This window comes from Mustela erminea, chromosome 6 (assembly GCF_009829155.1).
Source record: "Mustela erminea isolate mMusErm1 chromosome 6, mMusErm1.Pri, whole genome shotgun sequence".
NCBI classification, from domain to species: Eukaryota; Metazoa; Chordata; class Mammalia; order Carnivora; family Mustelidae; genus Mustela; species Mustela erminea.
Window position 1 is genome coordinate 10,410,311 of NC_045619.1, and position 19,856 is coordinate 10,430,166.

Below are 19,856 nucleotides of genomic sequence, written 5' to 3' on the forward strand. Positions count from 1 at the left end.
CTGCCTATATCTTAGTGTCTTTTGAGGTCTGGCTCAGATACCATCTCCATGAAGCCTACTTGATTCTGCCAGACCTTGGGACTTCTTAGCCATGCCATGGGCTGCCTTGTGGCGGGATGGTGGATCTCTGAAGGTGGCTGTGGGCCCGTGCCCTGGGAGCAGGTGGGGAGGGCTGGTGGCAGTGGCGGCGGGGCTGCCCAGGTTTGGCCTCCGGGGCCAGAGTACTAGTCCCCACCTCTCCCCTCCTGGGTGTGGAGACTGGGTAATGCCTATTTGGGTAAATGAACCTCCCCACTTTTTGCTATGTGCATGGACCAGTGCTTGGTCTATGGAATATGAGTCTGGGTGACATTGTGGGACATCAGTGAGGCAGCTGCCTTTGTCTGGTCCCATGGTAGGTATGCTTTTACTGGGAGGCCCTCAACCCCTTAATCCTCACCACATCTTAAGTTTGTCTTCATTTGTCAAATGGTGAAATTGAAATTCAGAAAGGTAAAGTAACTTTCCCAAAGCCACACAGCTAGTAAGTATCCCAGTCAGTATTTGAACCCTGGTCCATGTGGCATGAATCCTAGGATCAGCTCTTGGATATGCCATTCTGAGGGGATGGGCCATGAGTGGGCTTGGCGCGGGGTTGGCCCACAGGAAGGTGATTCAAAAGGGTTGGTTCTACTTTCCTCTCCCTCCGCAGACCTAGTGCAGGCTTGGACCATGGAAGGCCCAGTGCAATCCACCAGCCATCTGGTATCTTCTTGTGTTTTTCTGGTACTTTCTTGCGTTTAATGAATATTTCTTGAGCTCCTATTATGTGCTTAGGCAGTGGGGATTCAGTGAATAAAAAAGCCCTTTACTGCCCTGATATACACACGAGAAAGACAGACAATAGACAAGTGAAATATACAGTGTATTGGAAGATAAAAAGTGCTGTGGAGAGAACATAGCAGAAAAAGGGGCAGGCCTGGGGGTGGCGGTGGGGGGGAGGGTGCTAGGGAGGAGTGGGGAGAAGATACTGCAATTTTTAAAAAATGGCCTGGGAAGTCCTTATGGAGAACATATTTGTGTAGATCTGAAGGAGTGAGGGAGTGAGATGTGCAAACTTCTAGGGAAAGGCCCAGGCAGGAACAGCATGTGCAAAGGTCCTGAGGTGGGTATGTGCCTGGACTAGCCAGAAGTTCAGTGGGTCTGGAGTGGAGGAAGCAAGGGAAGAGTAGGAGGAGGAGGGGTTGGAGGGAACGGGGAGCCAGTTCACACAGGACCTGTTGGCTGCTGTATGATTTTGGGATTTTGTTCTGAGGGAGATGAGAGATGCAGGGTTCTAACAGAGGAAGGATGAGATGTGAGTGGCCTTGTGTCCAACCAGATGGAGGCGCTGGCTGGAGAATGCCCTCGGTCGCCACCTGGTTGGGAGAGAGGCAGCAATAAAGACTGCTGAGTGAGATGGGGGGGTGGCGGTGAGCCACAGCAGAACAGGTACTCCTTGGGGTTTCCTGTGGGCCAGGGGAGGCCCAGAGACCTGGGTTCCACTGGCTCTGTGGCTGAGCTGCTGGGTCATCTTCGATCGTTCCGTGCCTTATATGCTCAGCTCTCAATAGGGACTAGCAATGCTTGAGCTGTTGTCAAGAGCCAAGGAGCAGAGCCAACTACTACTGTGGGCGCTCCGGAGGTTGGGAGGGCGGGCATCAGGGAAGGCTTTCTAGAGGCAGGAACCCTTGAGCTGAGCCTTAACGTCCAAAAAATATGAAGCTGGGTGAAAGGAACACGGGTGACAATGGGGAGGATGGGGGAGGGCATCCAGGAGGAGGTACAGTGTGAGCAAAAGCTGAGAGGCTGGAGAGCAGGACACCAAAAAACAATGCGTGTTGAATGAGCTAAGCGACAGCCTCTGGGGAGTGGGGAGGCTGGAAGGCCCCTCCCTTCCATGGGGCACGGAGGGTTTGTTGTTGTCCCCACCCCCATTGCAGCAGCTGGCTGGCGGCCGGGGCTGGGGCTGTCCCTTCAGTGGAGCCTTCTCTGGCCACCTCTGGGGCTCCCCGGGGCCGGCCCCGCCCCTCGGACTGCGCGGGAGGCAGGGGCGGGGCCAGGCGTCCCAGAGCCGGGCGGGAGCTCGGTCGGGAGCAGGTGGGGAGGGCCGGCGGCGGTGGCGGCGGCGGCGGCGGCGGCGGCGGCGGGGCTGCCGGGGCTTGGCCTCCGGGGCCAGAACACTAGTTCCCTCCTCTCCCCTCCTCACCTGCCCCCCCCTCATGCCTACCAGACTTTTGCCTTGGCTGGGGCCCCCGACGAACCAGTCTCGCCTCCCTGTCCGGCGGGGATTCGGGGGCTGAGCTGTCTGGGGTCCCAGGGCCAATGCAGTGCCGCCTCTTCCGGGGCCTGGCGGGAGCCCTCTTCACCCTTCTGTGCATGGGGCTCCTCTCCCTACGGTACCACTCGAGCCTGTCCCCACAGGGCGTGCAGGAGACCCCCAGGCTGAGCCCGCCAAGCCCTCTGTCCCGTGAGCTGCGGCTGCAGGATGTCTTCATTGCAGTCAAGACGACCCGAGCCTTCCACCGCTCCCGTCTGGAGCTGCTGCTCGACACGTGGGTCTCCAGGACCAGGGAACAGGTGACAAGTGGGCAACTCTGGGCCCCAGGAGTGGGCCCTGGCCTGAGGGATGTCCAGAGGCCTTTCTTTTGGGCTAGGGTCCCTGGTGGCCTCCAGGGAGAAGCCACCTGCCCACCTGCCCTATCTGGGCTTGTCTTCCCATTTCTCCCTCCTCCTGGGATCAGGGCCTCCTGCCATCCTGCCTGTGCCCCTCTCTGGCCCTGGAGCCAGGTTCTCCTCAGGCCCCCTGCTCCCTGTCTTTCAGGGCCCAGCCCGGGCCCTGCCCCAGACTCCTGGGGGTCCCTCTTGTCCCTGGCTGTTCCAGCACCAGTTTGCTCCTGCCCACCTTGGCCCAGCCTGGTGATGGGGCCAGCGGGAGGTGCCGGGCGGCTGGGGTAGAGACCTCTGTGAGGTCCTGACTCTGATGTGTGCCCCGGCAGTCGAGGCCCCGGCGGCTGTCCCACTGCTCTGGCTGTGCTGGGGTGGGGGGAACAGGCGCTGAGCCGCTGAGGAGGGGAAGGTCTGGGGGTCGCCTTTTGGGCAGAGAGGGGCGGGGCGGGAGGGGCATCCTTTCAGAATTCCTGACAGCCCTGGGCCCTGTGCGGCGGCTGCCCAGGGCGTGCCCAGCGCAGCTGAGTCTCATCTCCTGTGCTCCTTTCCTGTGGGGCAGTTTGGGACGGAGTGGGGAGGTCCGATGTGAGGGGGTGGCCAAGTGAGGGAGCGATGGCGGGGAGAGGTTAGAGGTGTGCCCAGCATGTATGTGTGTGTGTGTGTGTGTGTGTGTGTGCCTCTGCATGGAGCCTGGTATCCGCCTTAGACGGGCCATGACAAGACGTGTGTGGATGGATGACAGGGGTGTGTGACTTGTGTCTTTCTGGGGACAAGCTGAGTCCCTCTGGCTCTTGCCCTCCCCAGACCCAGTGCCCTCCCCAAGCCAAGTCAGTGATTTAGGGAACCATCTCTGGGGAAGGTGAAGGCTTTACACACACACACACAAACACACACACACACACAGCTTTACACACATACTACTACGGTGACTGGCTCAGTGGGAGGAAGTGACTGGGCCTTTGGGGGGGACTGGAGGCTCCTGGGAGACCAAGGAGTAGGGAAGGTGATGTCTATAGGAGCCCAGGGCCTTCTGGGACGAGGGCACCCCACCCCCGATTTCCTGACCATGATGTTCTAGCACCCTATCTAACCCTTCCTCCAGTGGGACGCCAGCACCCAGGTTCTTCCCTGGGGCCCCCGCGCTGCTTCTCATCTTGGGGGAGATTCCGGTTTCTCCTGCGGAAGCCGCCGAGTCTGGCCCTCCCCGCAGACCTTCCTGTTTATGGTGCTGGGTCTGTGTACCCGGGAGCCTGCCTCACGTGATCTGAGGCCCCTTCCTGCCTTGTCTTGATCACCATGGTGGTGCCCTTGCCCCGGATGAGGAAACTGAGGCCAGAGAGGGGAAGTGCTTGTCAGCGTCACCCCAAAGGCCTAGGGGCGCAGAGCCCAGGGGAACCCAGCCCCCTCCTCCCGGCTGGGACCCTTCTTTCTTTGCTAAGACCCAGGATCCCGAAGCTGCCTCATCACTCGGCTTACAAGAGAGGGTCCTTGGGCCCCCAGCCTGGGTGGGCCTGGCAGGACCAGGTCAGCAAAGGAGAGGAAGCAGCCACCCACTCTGTGTCTCGAGCTCAATCCCACATGCCAGCTAGGCGGGCAGTGGGAGGAGCTGTCAGCGGCTCAGTACCCCAGGGGCTGCCCATCAGATGCCTCGCTCCCTTTCACCCCCACGACAGCCACGAGTGGGAGGGATTGAGGTGGGAGATGAATTCACTTCGTTGCACAACCCCCACCCCAGCACAAAGGGGCAGAGTCGAGAAAACTTGTCCTTTATGCAGAGTTGAGAACAGGAAGGATGCTCGCGTTGAGGAAGAGGAAGGGGGACAGGGAGACACATTCTTACCGCACCGCACCTCGCACCTCGTCTGGGGCCCTTTGTCTCTATCCTTTGGCTCATCTCTCTCTGCGACCTTGGCCGAGGCACTCCCCTTTTCAGCCCTCAGTTTCCCCATCTGCACAGGACAGGAGGGTCTTGGAGCCTCTCTTAGCTCTGCCATCAGGAGCGGGCCTGAGCTGGTTAACTCCAGGGCTGGGCGCCCGCCCCAACTGGTTAAGGGCAGCCGGGTGGCAGGTGGGCCTTTGTTGTGGCAGGCTGGGGCTCTCGTGGCCTTTGTCCCAGGCAGAGGGGGCGGGCTGGGGGAGGCCCGTTTTGCGATCAGTGGGGAGAACTTTCCCTTCCCCGCAGGCCCCTCGAGTGCAGTGGGTTGGGGGTGGGGCCACAGTGCCTGCCTCACATCTTCCAGCAGATGGCCCCCAGCCCCCCTCCCCTGACCCCAGCGGGCTGCCTGGCCTTTTGTTTTCCTGTGAGGTTTTAACCATTGTCAGAGTCTCCTCAAACAAATTAAATGCAACCCTTGGCTCAGAGGAAACTCTGCCCACTAGTCTGTGCCAATCTCAGGGTTCCCGGGGACCGGAACGCCAGCCTCACACGCCCCGCCCAGCCCTTAGCCCTGCTGCAGGAAACCCCCCACTTCCCCACTGATTCGGGCTCATTCATCCATCAGCAAATATGCCCTGGCCCATTTGGCTGGCCCATGCTCCAAACTCCAGAGAGTTCCAACGTCTGATGGCTGTTTGGTGGCAAAAGTGCCAGGGAGCAGGGCAAGAAAGGCCTGAATTCTTTCCTTGGCTCCCCAGGGGGCTGTGTTGAAAACAGACTTGGGGTGAGAGCAGGACAGAGTTGGGAGACCAGGGCAAAGGTGACTGCAGCAAAGCCGGCAGGAGAGGACCATGGAAGGGCTGGGCCACCGCTGGCCATGCTGGCTGCTGTGGAAAGCTGGCATCCTGGATGAGGAAGAGAGGAGGCATGGTGACCCCAAGGTGCTGGGACCCAGCAAGATGGAGAGCACCCAGAGGGGCACAGGTCTGGGGGGAGCTGGGCCACTGAATCTGAGGCACCCAGGGAGAAACTGTGGTCGCCTTGGGGTTTGATGTCTTCTTGATGGGGCTGAATGCCGAGAGGCAGGATAGCGTTGCTGTGGCAGTGGATGGACAAAGAAGAGGGCCAGTGTCGGGCCACGAGCACTTTCTGCAGGGATATCCGGGGACCTCCAGTGTTATCTAAATCTGAAGGCGGGAGACATATTCCAGGGAGGGGCTGCTGAGGAGGTGGGTGCTGCCCAGGCCTCTCGGAGGTGAGCTGGGTGCCGGGACAGGGAGATAAAGCAGACCAGGCCAGTGCCCTTCAGAATCTCACTGTCTGGTGGGAGAGTCCAAAGGACAGATTTCTATAACTGAGGGGCTGCTGATACTTACCATCGGGAAGAACAGGTCGCTGAGGGACACATGGGAGGGGTGTCAGGGAAGGCTTCCTGGAGGAAGCGGCGACTGAACTAGGACTTAGGGGAAAAGAAATGGGCACAGCATGCGCAAAGGCTCAGAGGAGCGTGCACGTGTGTGGCACATTTGGGGAACTGAAAAACCTTTGGGTTTAAGAGAGGGGTGGGGCAGGAAGTGGCGAGATAGGCTGCGTCAGGCCCAGGGGCTGGGTGGCCCCTCATGGCCACACTTAGGAGGTGGCCTTTATCCCAAGGGCAGTAGGGAGCCACCGGAGGCGCTAGGCGGGGTGGTGAATATGGGTATTATCTGGTTCTGGTGACAACAAGAGAACAGATCTGAAGATCTTGCACGAATCCATTGAAAGATAGTAAGTAGCTCAGAAGGCCCATGGTTATGGGCCCTGGGGAGACAGGACTTCTTCCTTTGTGCCCCTTCCTGTGCCCAACCCTGGCTTCTGGCCGCCGATGCCTCAGTTTCCCCCAAGATAGGAAGCGGAGGCTGGCTTCACTGCCACCTCTTTCTTCTCCTTTCTCACATCATCTCCCTTCACCATCACAGCTACCCCTACTCCCCATTTTCCAGCCAGGTAAACTGAGGCTCAAGGCAGGGGTCGACCTGATCTGAAGGGCTGGTTCCTGGAAACCAGGGAGAAGTTTGTGGCTGAGCAGGGAGGGGCATGCAGTTGGAGGCCCTGAGTCTGGAAGGAGGACAGGGCCAGCCCCGGGGTGGCTGAGGGCCTTTCAACAGGTGGGATGCTTTTTCCTTGGTCCTCCCTTGGAAAGAATTCAAAATTGTCCAGGGTCTGGGCAGGGCCCCCTATGGGTCAGAGGAGGCTCTTGCTGTGCTTGGCAAATGAGAGGACCTGCTCAGGCAGGGAAAGGTACATGTACTGGGCAGGGCGTGGAATGGGGGTTAGACGGGTCCCCAGCTGTGCTCCGTCTGGCCCCAAGCGACCTCTAATTTGTCTCTCGTTCAGTTTGTGTTCAATTTATCTAGGGCCTGAGCGGCCTCTCCCTGCCGCTGGGTGTTGGGGGTGTTCCGAGACCTGTGGGTCTGAGTCCCAGCTAGCAGTTTCCAACTGTACAACCATAGTCTGTCCCTTAGCCATCTTGTGAGGAGAACAGCCTTGCCCTCTGTGAGGGGAACAGATCACCTAGCTCGAGGTTCAGGGAGGTCATCAGAGCTGGGGTTGGATCACGATGTAAAACTTCTGAGATGTGTAAGGACCCCGCACCTGCCCTGGGGCAGCCGGTGTGACTATGGAGAGACACGACCAACTCCCCAGGCTGGTGTGGTGCCCCAGGGCATGGGTCTTCCCACGTAGAGTCTGTCTCCTGACAAAGTGTCTTGGGTTGTGTAAATGTGGTGATGGAGGGGCCAAGTGGGACCGCAGTGTGTGTATGTGTGTGGGATAGAAGACGGTGTGACTCTGGGAGGGTCTCCATGGGCGCTGGTCTATAAGGGTGCTCGGGCAGGTGACACAGTGGCTGGTGCATGCTGGGAGGCTGTGTTGTGTGTCTTGTGGGGGTAGCTGAGAAAGTCATGGTGTCTGAAAAGAGTGTGTGATGATGTTGGTAGGGGTGTGTCTGTCGCTGATGGAGGGCACAGCTCTGGACCCGTGTTTCAGCAGGGGCGTGGCTGCGGGCTGCCCTTGGCTGACTTGGGTCCTGACTCCTCCCTCTTTCTCCTTCTTAGACGTTCGTCTTCACCGACAGCCCAGATGAAGGCCTCCAGGAGAGACTGGGTAACTCCAGATGGGGGTGGAGACTCCTCAGTTGTTTCCAGGGAAAGCTGGTGTGGCTGTCCCCTGGTCCCGGGTCCCCAGGAAACAGGGCTGCCCTCCTTGGCCATGTGGGGAGGGGAGCAGGCTTCTTTCCTGGAAGTGGGTGTGATACGAGGAGCGGCTGTCCTGGACAGTACCCTGGACCCCTGGGTCCCAGCCCAGCCTCCCATTCATTAGCTCTGGGGTCCTGGGAGGGTCAGTCCTCCCTGGCATCTGTTTCCTTGTGTGTAAAATGGGAATGGGTGGGGTCTTGCTCCTCATCCTCACGGTGTGCAGGGCTGCAGGGAGGAGCTGGGCAGGGTCCCCTGACTTGTCCCCACTTTTCAGGGTCCCACCTCGTGGTCACCAACTGCTCTGCTGAGCACAGTCACCCCGCCCTGTCCTGCAAGATGGCTGCTGAGTTTGACACCTTCTTGGCCAGCAGGCTGCGGTGAGTGCACCTGGGTTTCTGAGGGCAAGTGTGACCTTTGCCTTGGTCTAGTTCCTGAATAGGGTGTTGTGACAAAAAAGTGAAGTCAGCTGGGTCCAATGAATTTAAGCATGTAAGGGCCTCCTGGGGTCTGTCTCTGGGCAGACGGTCTGGGTTCAAATCTTGCCATTTACAGACTGTGTGACCTTGGGCAGGTGTCTTAACCTTTCTGAGCCTCTGTCCCCACCTGTTAAGCGGGCACGCTTTTCTCAGGAGCTTACACAGGGCATGGGCCCTCGGTGTTAGCTACTCTCTCCCTGCCTAATTTTGCTGACTGACTTATTGGGGGGCGCAGAGGGAGTCTGGCTAGCTGGCAGCCCTTGGGAACCCTCCTCCAAGCTTCCCATCCCTTTTCTGTCCCCACAGGTGGTTCTGCCACGTGGATGACGACAACTATGTGAACCCAAGGGCACTGCTGAAGCTGCTGAAAGCCTTCCCACAGACTCGCGACGTCTACGTAGGCCGGCCCAGCCTGAACCGGCCTATCCGCGCTTCTGAGCCCAGGCCCCACAACCGCACGGTGGGTCCCTTGGTCCCTTCCTTCCTCCTTCCTCCTTCCTGCGTTGACCATGGGCGGAGCCACATGGGGGCGGGGACACCAGGGCGGAGCCATATGGGGCGGGGCCATATGGGGGCGGGGCCAGGGCCCTGGCGGAGCCAAGTGGGTTTTCTGGCTTTCCCATTTGGTCTCCTCGCTGTGTGTTTGGGTTGCTGACTTCACCGATCCTGTCTTCTCTGTGAAATGGGGAGGCTCAGATGATGCAGGTGAGGCGCAGACTCCGGCATACAGCAGGGCCTCAGTCACTGAGGAGCAGCGGCTCCTTCTGGTCACACAGTGACAGGGATGTGGGGGTGGGGTTGAGGTGGGGTGGGGGGTGGGGGCGGTGAGCTGAGGCGCCGACTCCATGGCAGGGCTCCCAGCCCCTGGTATTGTCAGGCAGTTGTACAGACTGTTCAGATGCCGGAAACTGTTGGGCCCTGTGGTAAATTGCGCTGCCCCCCACCCCCTGAGCTCTCCCCGCCCCTCTGTACCCCTCCTTTGTCCGGACTTCACTGACTGGCAACTAAAGAGGTGACACCCGGCACAATGGGGTCCCCAGCACCAGCTTCAGCTCCAGATCTAGATGGACATTAATGAGGGCTGTGAGATTTAGGAAACGAATAAGCCAAAAATCAGGATAACAGTTAAATTGGACTTTGAGCTGAACAGGGAAGAATTTTGTAGTGTAAGTACAGAGCGTGGTTCTCTCCTAGTCCCCAGGACCCAGGCTTCTGGCATTGGTGTGGCCCAGACCCCTAGAGGGCTCCCTTGGCCTCAGGGAAAAAGCTAGTCAGGCGGTGCCCCTGCCTTGAGACCGCACGTGGAGCAGGTGCTGGGCCTGCAGTGGGGCTCTCTACCACCCCTGCTCGCCATCTGCTTCATTAGGGAAACCAAGAGTAGGAAACACACAACCTTAATTATCAGCAGCTAATCGGCCTCTGAGCCCTAATTAAATCCTCTTGGACCCTGGGTGTGTGTGTGTAAGTCGACTCCAGGTGAGTGAGGGGTGCCCCAGGCCCCCCCCCCCCACCACATGCTTGGCTGTAGGGGTTGAGAACGCCGTTCTGGAGCCTGGCTTCCTGGCTTCACACGCCAGCTCTGCCACCTCCTGGCTTCCCGACCTTTGCTCAAGTCACCCCACCCTTCTTTGCCTTAGTTTCCTCATCTGCAAAATGGGTGATAACCGTCCCCACCTAATAGGGTGGTTGTGAGAAGAACACCCAGGTCCCAACCCCTCAATGGGCACTAATACCCTTGCACCCCGGCGGGATCCCTAGACTCTGCCCCAACGTGTCCTAGCCTGTTTGGATTCTGAGGTTCCCCCCAGGCTATGTGGTGTGGGGGGAGATAGCAAAAGCAGGCAAGATTTCTGGCTCAGGCTCAGTCCCAGCTCTGGGACCTCAGGCTGGTGACCTCCCTTCTCTGCACGTCAGTGCTCAGGGTTGGGTATGCCTACTGTTACTGCTGTTGTTCCTTTAATTATCTGGGAGGAGAAGCCCTGGACCCATAGGTCATTAAACAAGCATTCATTGAGCACCAACTATATGTCAGGATCTTAAGAACCTGTTTATTCTGCTTAGAGGCCTGAACACCTCTGTCTAAAAGGGTGTCATTTCCAGAAGCAGCTCATAGAGGTCTTTAGGAGGAGGACACAGGGATGGCTGAACTGGAGCAGGGGTGCTCAAAGGTGACAAATCTGAGGCCCAGAGAGGAGTGGTGGCTTTCTCTAGGTTACACAGCTGGGCAGTGGAGGAGGCTGAGGCCCCAGAATCAGGCTTCCCAGCTTCCTGCCCGGGGTTCTTCTCATTGCTGCATCGTAGGAGATAACCCAACCCCATGCAATGTGTATCCGTTAAGCACCAACTGTGTACTTGGGAGAAGGTAACCATAGGGAGATTGGTCAAGAGATAGGACAGCTGAAAGGAAGCAGGGTTTGCCAGAGCCTTAGAGAAATTCTTGAGTTGTGACTTCATGAGGCCTCCCAGAGAAGCAGGGCAGAGAGTGGTTTAAACCCCAAGGGAGGTTACAGGTTCCTGAGACTGAGATGTCAAGGGGTTTGCTGGCCTTGGGGGCTCACAGGCCTGCCCATCTTTCTCTCTTTACTCCGTGGGAAGCTTCATTCTCTCCTTGTGCAGAAAAGCTTTCTCAGTCCCTGGAGCTGGAAGTGATGAGGCCAGTCAGTGCAGGTGGCTTGGTATGGGGTATTTCAGGAGTACCGCTCCCAAGCCTGGTGACCCTGTAGAAAGCGTCTCTTCCTCCCAGCTAGCATAGGGAGCTCAGGGAAGAACTCGGATTGGCTGGCCTAAGTCATGTGCCTGTCACTGGACCAATCACTGGGTCAGGGGTTGTGGCCTTGCGATCTACTCTTCCTGGGGCACCTGCCCCCCTCCTGGGACCCAGGGGAGCAGGTGCTGTATTTGGTGGCCCCTCCTGAACTACTTGGGGTGAGGTGGGGGCATTCCTCTGGGGAAAGGGGTAAGGTGTGCTCTGCGGACAAATAGGTTATGTCTAATTGGTGACCCCATCACTCTTAATCAGCCATGTGACTAATGGGCCTCGGTATTCTTGTCTGTAAAATGGGCATGATGATGTCAAGCTGTAGCAAGACTTTAGGGAAAGGTGAAATAAAAAGGTTTTGAGTCATGCTGGTTGCCAGTGGAGGGGGGCCCAGCCGTGGCCCCCCCACCCCCAGGCTCATCCTACACCTTGGCCCTCCCCACCTCTCCCCCCAGAGGCTGGTACAGTTCTGGTTTGCCACCGGGGGTGCTGGCTTCTGCATCAGCCGTGAACTGGCTTTGAAGATGGCCCCGTGGGCCAGGTAAGCAAAGCCCCACAGGTGGGTGGTGGAGAGCAGGGCCTGGTGTATGGGGCGGTTCTTTGCTGCAGGAAGGGCTTGAGAGAGAGCTCAGGAGAAACCTGCCTCTCATTCATGCTGTGTCACAGTTACACAGTTAGTGGAGAGAAAGTCACCTGCCATCCTGCCATCAGGGCACTCTGCCACACACAGGCAAGTTGTGTAATTCCTGGGAGCCTCAGTGCCCCCATCTGTAAAATGGACCTGATAATGTGATAGCTAATGGTTGGCGGGAGGCTGAACAATTGGGCTGGCACCCAGTCCCCCATGTCACAGGGGAGGTGAAGGCCAAATGTAGAGGTGTTCAGAGGAAGGAAGAAGTAGGGTCTTCTGCTTGGGGCCAGGAGGAAGGCTTCCTGGAAGAGGTGGCCTTTGAACTGGGATAGCCCTAGAGGCCCCCGAGTGAAGGGGATCCTGGGGGTGGCCGAAGCCCCTAATATGGGATGAGGGTACTGATATTCTGGAGAGGAAGTGGTAAAGGCCTGGCCTCTTGAGGTCTGCGTGGACAGACTGTTGTTATTAGCAACTATCGTTATTAGCTGTTGATTTTAGCAACAATATCCGTGTTACTCCCTTATATTGGGGGCCCATTCTGAGCCAGGCCTGCACTTCACTAAGGCATCAAGACTGACTGCTTGTCAGTCTTGTTTCCACAGCTAAGGTGACTGAGGCATGAGAGGTTGGGCAAGTGATTGGCCAAGGTCACCCAGGTCTGATGTCACTCAGCTGCTGGGTTTGACTCCAAGGCCTGCCTGCTCCATCCAACCTGGATGGGAGCGGCCCTCCAGGGGGGGAACTCGGGCCCCGGTTGGGAGCTGTAATGCTATCGTAGGGTATGTCCAGAGCAGGTGTGTACACATGACCAGGGGTCCTTCCAGGGCCTGGTGCCCCCATCTGGGCTTCTGCCCACCTTTATGGTATATTTCTGTGAACTGGAAAAAGTATCCCCCCTTGGGCAGGTGCAGCCCTCGGGCACAACCTGGAATGAGAAGGGAAGGCTGGCCCTGTGCCCCTCAGTCAGGCATTCTATACAGCAGGACAGCCTGCCCAACCTGGCCCCAAGGGGTGTTCATGGGGTATGCTGTCCGGTGATGCCCTTCCCTGGGACACGGCCCCTTCCCTCCTCCACATCTGGCTCACTCCAGCGCATCCTGTAAGACTCCGTTTAAAGCCTGCCATTGTCATGATTAAATGAAAAGCAAAACAAAATTGTGCCACCTCCTCTGGGAAGCCCACCTTACCCTCCCTGTGTCTCCCAAGCCTCATGCTTTCCTCTGACTTCAGAGCCAGTCCTGCCCTGAAATGATGTGTTCCTCTGTCTCCCTTCAGAATGGGGGCCACAGTCATCTCTGTATCTACAGCCCCAGCACGGTCCCTGGCACACGGGTAGCTCCTGGAGTTCAGCAATGAATGAATGAGCGAATGCATGTAAAGAGAGGAAGGGATACATTTATAAAGGGCTTCTTCTTGCCATTCTTCCCCTTGAACTTCACAATAGCCCAGTGAGGGCAGGGCCGTTATCACGCCCATTTCGCAGAAGAGGAAGCTAAGGGTCCCCTGGTTCGTGGCTTGCCGGAAGTCACCCGGTGCCCAGGAGGCAGATGCTGGAGCTGGAGCTCTGCTCTTCCCATCTGTCCCTGGGAGGGAGGGCCTTCTGGGAGGCAGGGCGAGCTCTGTGTCACTCGCCACCGCACGGCTCTCTCTCTCAGTGGCTCCCGCTTCATGGAAACATCTGCCCTCATCCGGTTGCCCGACGACTGCACCGTGGGCTACATTGTCGAGTGCAAGCTAGGCGGCCGCCTGCAGCCCAGCCCCCTCTTCCACTCCCACTTGGAGACCCTCCAGCTGCTGGGAGCTGCCCAGCTCCCCGAGCAGGTGAGCTGGCCTTGGGGCGGTAGGGGAGGGATGCATGTCGGGGGTAGGTATTCCCTACTGAGGGGGAAACTGAAGCCCAAGGTGGGAAAGGACCCTCAGATGGACCCACGTGACTCAGCCCTCTCCACCACCAGCCCTCAAGGGTTAGCGCTTATGATGCTCAAATTCTTTGGTCTGGTCCCCAGTGCCAGCTGCAGCGACCTGCACGGACCAGGTGAAGCTTACCTTCAGGTTCAGACCGCTCCCCTTCCCTGCCTTCGCCACTCCCTCCTGTCCCTCTGTTCCTTCTTCGGTCTTCCAACCCCCAGCATCCCTCCAAAGGGGTCAGGCATGCCCTTTCCAACTCTGCCTGTTGGCTGTCCCACCTTCATCAGAGCTTACCTGCCAGCTGCCCCCCTGCTTTTGTTCTAACCCAGATGTTGCTGGGAGAGAGCAGGTGCTTAGTGGGAAACCTCAGGCATCATGTCTGGCTGGGGGAGGGGGACCCCATTCCACCACCTGGCAAGCAACGACTCTACAGAGTTCCAGCTGGCTCTGCCTTGTGCCCGTGGCTGTCCTCCTCATGGGTGGCCAGTCCGGTAGGGGATCCTGGCTGGGAAGGTCCCTGAGATCCTCCACCCAGCAGTGTGAGTCAGAACCCTTTGGTAACAAGGGACACAAATGCAACACAGACCATATGTTGGACATATAAGGGTTCATGAGCCTGGGAAGCCAGGGGCTGCTTGCTAGTTCCGGCTGAGTCTGCGTGCCCAGACTGCCCCACTCGGGCCCGTCTTCCCTGACATTGGGCTCACCCTGAGGGGGGGTGTCACTCCTTGGGGGGCAAGATGGCAGCTCTAGGTTTCCACCCCACCCTGAGGAGGAGCGCTCCTTTTTCCGCCACATCCCAGGCTGGTGTTCGGTGGTCTGGATGGCCTGAGCTGATGCCCACGGAAGGCTGGCTTGTGTCACAGGACGCGTCCCCTCCCAGAGCCAGGAGTTAGTGTGGATTCACCAGGCCTGGACCTGGGCTGTAGTGTTGGCCTCGGTAAGACCGGATGGGCTGAAGCCAGGAAAGGGGCGCTGACTTTGGGCAGCCCAAACCAGGTACCCTAATGACAGGGATTTCCAGAATACCCACCACGCCAGACACCGTGCGTGGCTTTATCTGCTTTAACTCTGCTTCCTTCCAACATTTGCGTGAGGGGAGCTCTAACATTCCCATTCTATAGGTGGACAAACCGAGGCCCAGAGAGCAGAACTAACCATGGCACAGTTAGCATTAGGCAGAGGGGGATTTGAACCCTGCCCGGGTGGCCCCTAAGCCCACAGTCTTTAACCACTGTGGTCGACTGCTTCTCGACAAGGGGCATTAGCCCATGTCCTCATTGCGTGTGGAGTATCCCAAGGGTCTGGGTGGAGACGGAGTGCCAAGGCCCCACAGTGAGGCTCAAGAAGCTGCTGTCCAGGCATGGAATTTACTGGAAGGGTGCTTTCCCCTCTTGAGACTCAGTGTCCTAGTCTGTAGGCAAGGGATTTTTTCCAGCCTCTCAGGTAGGGTCACTGCTGGGGATGCAATTAGGGATAGTGCCCCACAAGCTTGAAGTTCCTGCGGAGTGGGGTGGGCTCCTCCGTGAGTGCTACAGGTGGGGTTTTAGGGGCAGAGGCAGGCTCTCTGCGCCCCTCAGAGTGCCTTATGGGCTTCCCCTGCTTCTGCCCCAATACCGCCCCCTTGTGGTGTTCTCTGTGGGACACCCCACCAACCTTCATTTTCTTCTCGGCTTTTCTCTGCCCAGGTCACCCTCAGCTATGGCGTCTTTGAGGGGAAGCTCAATGTCATTAAGCTACAAGGCCCCTTTTCCCCCGAGGAGGACCCTTCCAGGTGAGTCTAGGGGCTCAAACTATAGGATCAGAGCTGGGGGTCTGAATCCGGGTGTCCAAACAAAGGGGAACCTGGAGGGAGGGAAGGCCTTGGAGGCTGACAGCACAGAGCTGGGAGTGCAGGGAGTGGATTTCAGTCTCTGCTCTCCCCCAGAATTGCTGTGTGACCTTGGGTGAATACCTTGCTCTCTCTGGGCCTCAGTCTCCCCATTTGGAGCACAATGAGGCTGGGTGTCATGGATCTGAAGGGCTCTCCCAGACCTCTGGAATTCTTCAGGAGCTCCTGGAATACTGAAGTGTCTTCCCTGAGCAAAGGAGATGTTCTAAGGGAAGAACTTCAGGTCCTGATGGGAAAATTTTATTTGAGCTTTTGTAGGCTCTCTGTTTCTTTGATACTCTTCAGTGGTCCCTTTCAGTAGGTAGGGCAGAGGGCTCATGACTGTTTAAGGGGCCCTGCGGCCAGGGCTGCGTTGAATAAGTTAGACATTACACGGAGACAGAGTTCAGCTCAATATAGGAAAAAAAAATTCACATTTCTAAGATGAAAGGAACCGCCTTCTCATGGGGTGAGCTCCTTCTCAGTGGAAGGGCACAGCTATAGCTAGACTATCAGGAGGTTTAAGAGCAGATGTGAAATTCTCTCTGAGCCTGAAGATTCTAGAATCCAAAGGTTTCTGCCTTGTAGGGCTGGAGCCGACTGGGGACTCAGATACATGGCACTGGATAGTCTGGCCTCAGCTGGGGTCTCATCATGGCATCTCTGGTCTTTGGAGTCTCTCTAAACAGGTGGTTTCCATGAGCCCTGCCCCCCTCCCGGGGATATTTGGCAATGTCTGGAGACATTTTTTATTGTGATGACTCAGGAGGATTCTACTGGCTTCTCATGGGAAGAGGCCTAGGGTGCTATAAACATTCGACAAGGCACAGGGCACCCCACAATGAAGACTTATGTAGCCCTAAATTGTAAGGGTGCCGAGGAGGAGAAATCCTGTTCCAAATCATCTCTGTGACACGGGCTCCCCTAGGAGCCTGTGGAGTGAGCGTGCGAGTTGGGGTGACCGTCTTGTCCATTTCTGGTCTCTCCACAGGTTCCGTTCCCTCCACTGTCTCCTCTATCCAGATACTCCTTGGTGCCCACAACTGATGGCCAGATGAACCCTGAACAGCAAAATTTGGGCTGAGGCTTCTGGTTGTCCTTGGTTTCCCCAGGCAGCCCTGGGGTCTTGTGGCAAGCGCCTTTTGTGGGGGAGTCCCTGGCTGGGCCTCTGAGTGGTGGGTCAACCCAGGGTAGGATGGTGGCTGGCAGTGAAGGCGTGGCGTCCTAGGCCTCTGGGAGGTGGGCTGGACAGCCCAGAGAACAGGTGCACCAGGGGAGGGCCTGAGAGGCCCCAGGGGCTGGGCTTCTATGGGCCTTGGGTGGCTGAACTGAAAAAGCACAGAGAACCCCTGAACTGGGTTGGGGTTCAGGGTTCCTAACCTCCAGAGGATCACATGGGCCCTGGGGTGGGGTCTGGCCTCCACCCCCAGCTCTGGTCTCTGTCATTCCCCTGGGGTCAAGCACTGGGCCATCCATTCCGGGCTCCTTCGGCTGGATCTCCAACCCCTGAGGGGGCCCAGCTGGAATTAGGACAGAGCCCGGGGCCTGGGGCAGGGACTGTCATTGCTGACCAGTGGCCAGCTCCTTGCTCCGACCCCTGGCAAACGGATCCCATTTCGTTTGGGGTAGCAGAGTGCTCAGACCCAGATGGTGGATGGTGATGGTTCCCAGCCCTTCGTGACGGTCCTTTTGCTCACTTTCCCAGCCTCCCTTGCTCAGCGTGTCAGTGTGAAATAAGCAAGGCCAATGGAGAGGCTCCTGGGGAAGATTTTGCGGCCCTGTACCCATCTTCATGCTGTGAATGTGGGTGTGATGTCTGGATCTGGGGCAGTTGCCTTGTTACCGTGAAGGAAAGGCCTTGACCGTCATGCGCACTTGTCCCTTTTGGCACCTGGTTCTGTAAGAAGATTAAACCCTTACTTGTTTCAACCTCTCTTGGTCTGGTCTTCTGTTACATGCGTGGCCAGTGTGTTCCTGGCTGGGGCGGGCTCTTAGGTCGGCCTGTCCCAGTGGTGGTGGCGTTGGTCTGGATCCCGGGCTAGATGTTCCTGTTCTGCATTTCCTGGTTGTATATGTGACCTTGAAGTATCCACTTCGTCTCCCTGGGTTCTTTGCCCATTTTATAGAGGTGGGAAGGAATCCCTTCTCTGTGGGTCGACAGCTGGGTGAAATGAGAGAGTGTTCGTGAAGGGCTCAGCCCGGCCTGGCCCGGAGAAGGAAGGTTTCCGTGAGCAGTGAGTGCTCCGAGCATGTGCTGAGTCATGGAGAGCCAGGGTGTGTGAGGGCATGCGTGGCTGTTTGGTGTGGCGTGTCCCCTTTCCACACAGGTCTGTGCATAAGGACACACATGTGGTGAATGTATGTATGGGTGCCCACATCACACACACGTATGTACTACGTAGACACGTGTGACTGGGTGTGCGCCATGCGGCGCTAGTATGCCGCAGGCTACTTCTCCTTTTCTCTGCCCCCGGAGCCTGGGTTGGGGGTAGCGAGAGAACTGGGAGAGGCAGAGTGGAGACGTAGCTGAGGGAGTCAGCCTCTGGGGCCAGAGAAGGGGGCAGTCTGACAGCCGGGATAGGAGGTGAATCGATCCAAGCGTGCTTAGGGTCACAGGTTGCAATGACCCACCTGAATGAGGGTAAACAGTCATGGCAGACGTTCAGGAATGCCACAGCTGAAGTTGGGGAGCCGTAGGGATGGGACACCTCTTCTCCCCATGCGCCCTTCCCAGTGGCATGGGATGTTGGGGCCACCATGGAGATCTGGGCTGGGGGTAGGAGGGAGGACAGAGGAGAGATCCTGAGGGATAGTGGGGCTCTAAGCCAGGCAGCCAAGGCTGGGGGCTCCTTGGAGCGGACCCCCTCCAGCCCCTGGAGGACCTTGTCCTTCATGTAACTCTGTCTGGGACAACTGGAACCACAGAGCACCGGAGCCTTGGGCCTGGTTTTCAAAGGGGAGTTTGAGGCCCAGAGAGGGACTGCCATGTGTTTGTGGTCACACAGCGGGTCAAGTGCAGAGTCGGATTGCTTGGGCTCTTGCAAAGCCTCCTTTCTTTCTGGGCTAAGCTAAGGCTGGGTTTTGGGGACACGAATGGAGTAGGGATCGCCCTGGCCCTGCAGCCCTGGTGGGGGATGGACGGGTGTGCTCCACAGCTGCTGTCCTCTCCACCCCGTATGCGGAAGGCTGCGGCCGGCCTGCTTTTAGAAACAGCAGCAGCAGATTTGCGGGTTGTTCCCAGATCCTGGGGGTCGGGTGGAGGGAACAGGACTCGGGCCATCTGCTGCCTCCATTGTCCCAGAATAGCTATGGTAGGGAGGGGGAGCAGAGTCAGCAAGGATCGGAATTGGGATGGAGGAAGGGGGGTGGGTGGGTGTCTGGATTTAACCCTTTGCATGTCTGTAGGGGAGAGGATAAAGCTGCCTGCACTCTGGACTGAGGTGACCCAAGTGGGCCCCACAGGCAGGGCTGGCAGAGGGGGAGAGGGACAAGGTTGGACCACGCTGTATTGGTCTTGAGGTGCCCCTTGGGCAGATATTATTCCCATTCGACAGATTAGGAGACTGAGGCACAGAGAGGGAAAAGGCAGTGGTCCAGGTCACAGGACTTAGAGGTAAGAGAATGAAGGCTTCAGGCAACTTGGTTCTGCAGTTGTCGCCTCAGCATGGGTTGACTCTGAAGGGTTAGGAGAGTTCTGCGCTCCTCTCCACCTCTGGCTCTATGTCCTTGGGCAGGTTACGTCACCATTCCCTGGCCCCACCAGTGAAAGAGACACGGTGACTCCTATGTTGAGTGCTGTGCGGCTTGGAGGTGCTCTACAGAGATCTCCTGGAATAGGTATTACCTGCCAAATAAAGAGCCGCTCCCTGGCCTCTCTCAGAGGTAAAAGGGGGGCGGGCAGGGGGCTGCACTGGCCACCCCCTCCCCTCTACCATCTGGGGCTGGGCCACAGTCCACCTCACCTGTGTCCCTGCAGCCAACCTCCTTGCTCACTGCTCGCAAGTACACTGGACCCCTTGTTTCCCCTGGTGGAAGTCCAGCTGGTTTCCCCCAGATGGGTGATCAGCTTGGGGAACCTGACCATGTTTAGTATCCCCCCAAAAGGGAAAACCTGACCTTCCGTGCTCCTGATGGAATGCAGTAGGAAGGACACAGCACTGCCCAGGAAGTCCACTTGCCTGAGTCATTGACCCTATGCAGGCCAACTTTCTGGATCTAAATACCAGTTTCATGAAATGTGGGAGGATAGTGAAACATGTTCAATGGCCCCGTGAGGGTTCAGCCCACCACGTCAACAGGGAGATCACTCTATAGGATGAAGAACATGGTTTCTTCAGCAAATAAGAGGGCATACACAAGGCAGGAAGGAAGGACCGTTAGAGATTATAAGAGATTTGAGAGGCAGAGCAACCG

At 57.7% G+C, this 19,856-nt stretch overlaps 1 protein-coding gene across 1 annotated transcript; it reads left to right on the forward strand.

Annotated features, from left to right (window-relative positions):
- The first annotated feature begins 2,156 nt into the window (after positions 1–2,156).
- Positions 2,157–17,372, forward strand: MFNG (MFNG O-fucosylpeptide 3-beta-N-acetylglucosaminyltransferase). Its single transcript, XM_032346355.1, has 8 exons — positions 2,157–2,598; positions 7,660–7,708; positions 8,075–8,177; positions 8,583–8,736; positions 11,490–11,575; positions 13,321–13,486; positions 15,262–15,347; positions 16,435–17,372. Exons 1-8 carry the CDS (start codon positions 2,344–2,346, stop codon positions 16,499–16,501), a joined length of 966 nt encoding a protein of 321 aa, XP_032202246.1. The 5' UTR covers positions 2,157–2,343; the 3' UTR covers positions 16,502–17,372.
- The last annotated feature ends 2,484 nt before the right edge of the window (positions 17,373–19,856 follow it).

Excerpts from the sequence above, each read along its gene's own strand:
- MFNG (XM_032346355.1), top strand. The coding sequence starts at position 2,344 with ATGCAGTGCCGCCTCTTCCGGGGCCTGGCGGGAGCCCTCTTCACCCTT. Across the intron at positions 7,709-8,074 it reads AGGCCTCCAGGAGAGACTGG|GGTCCCACCTCGTGGTCACC; the intron begins GTAACTCCAGAT and ends CCCACTTTTCAG. Across the intron at positions 8,178-8,582 it reads TTCTTGGCCAGCAGGCTGCG|GTGGTTCTGCCACGTGGATG; the intron begins GTGAGTGCACCT and ends CTGTCCCCACAG.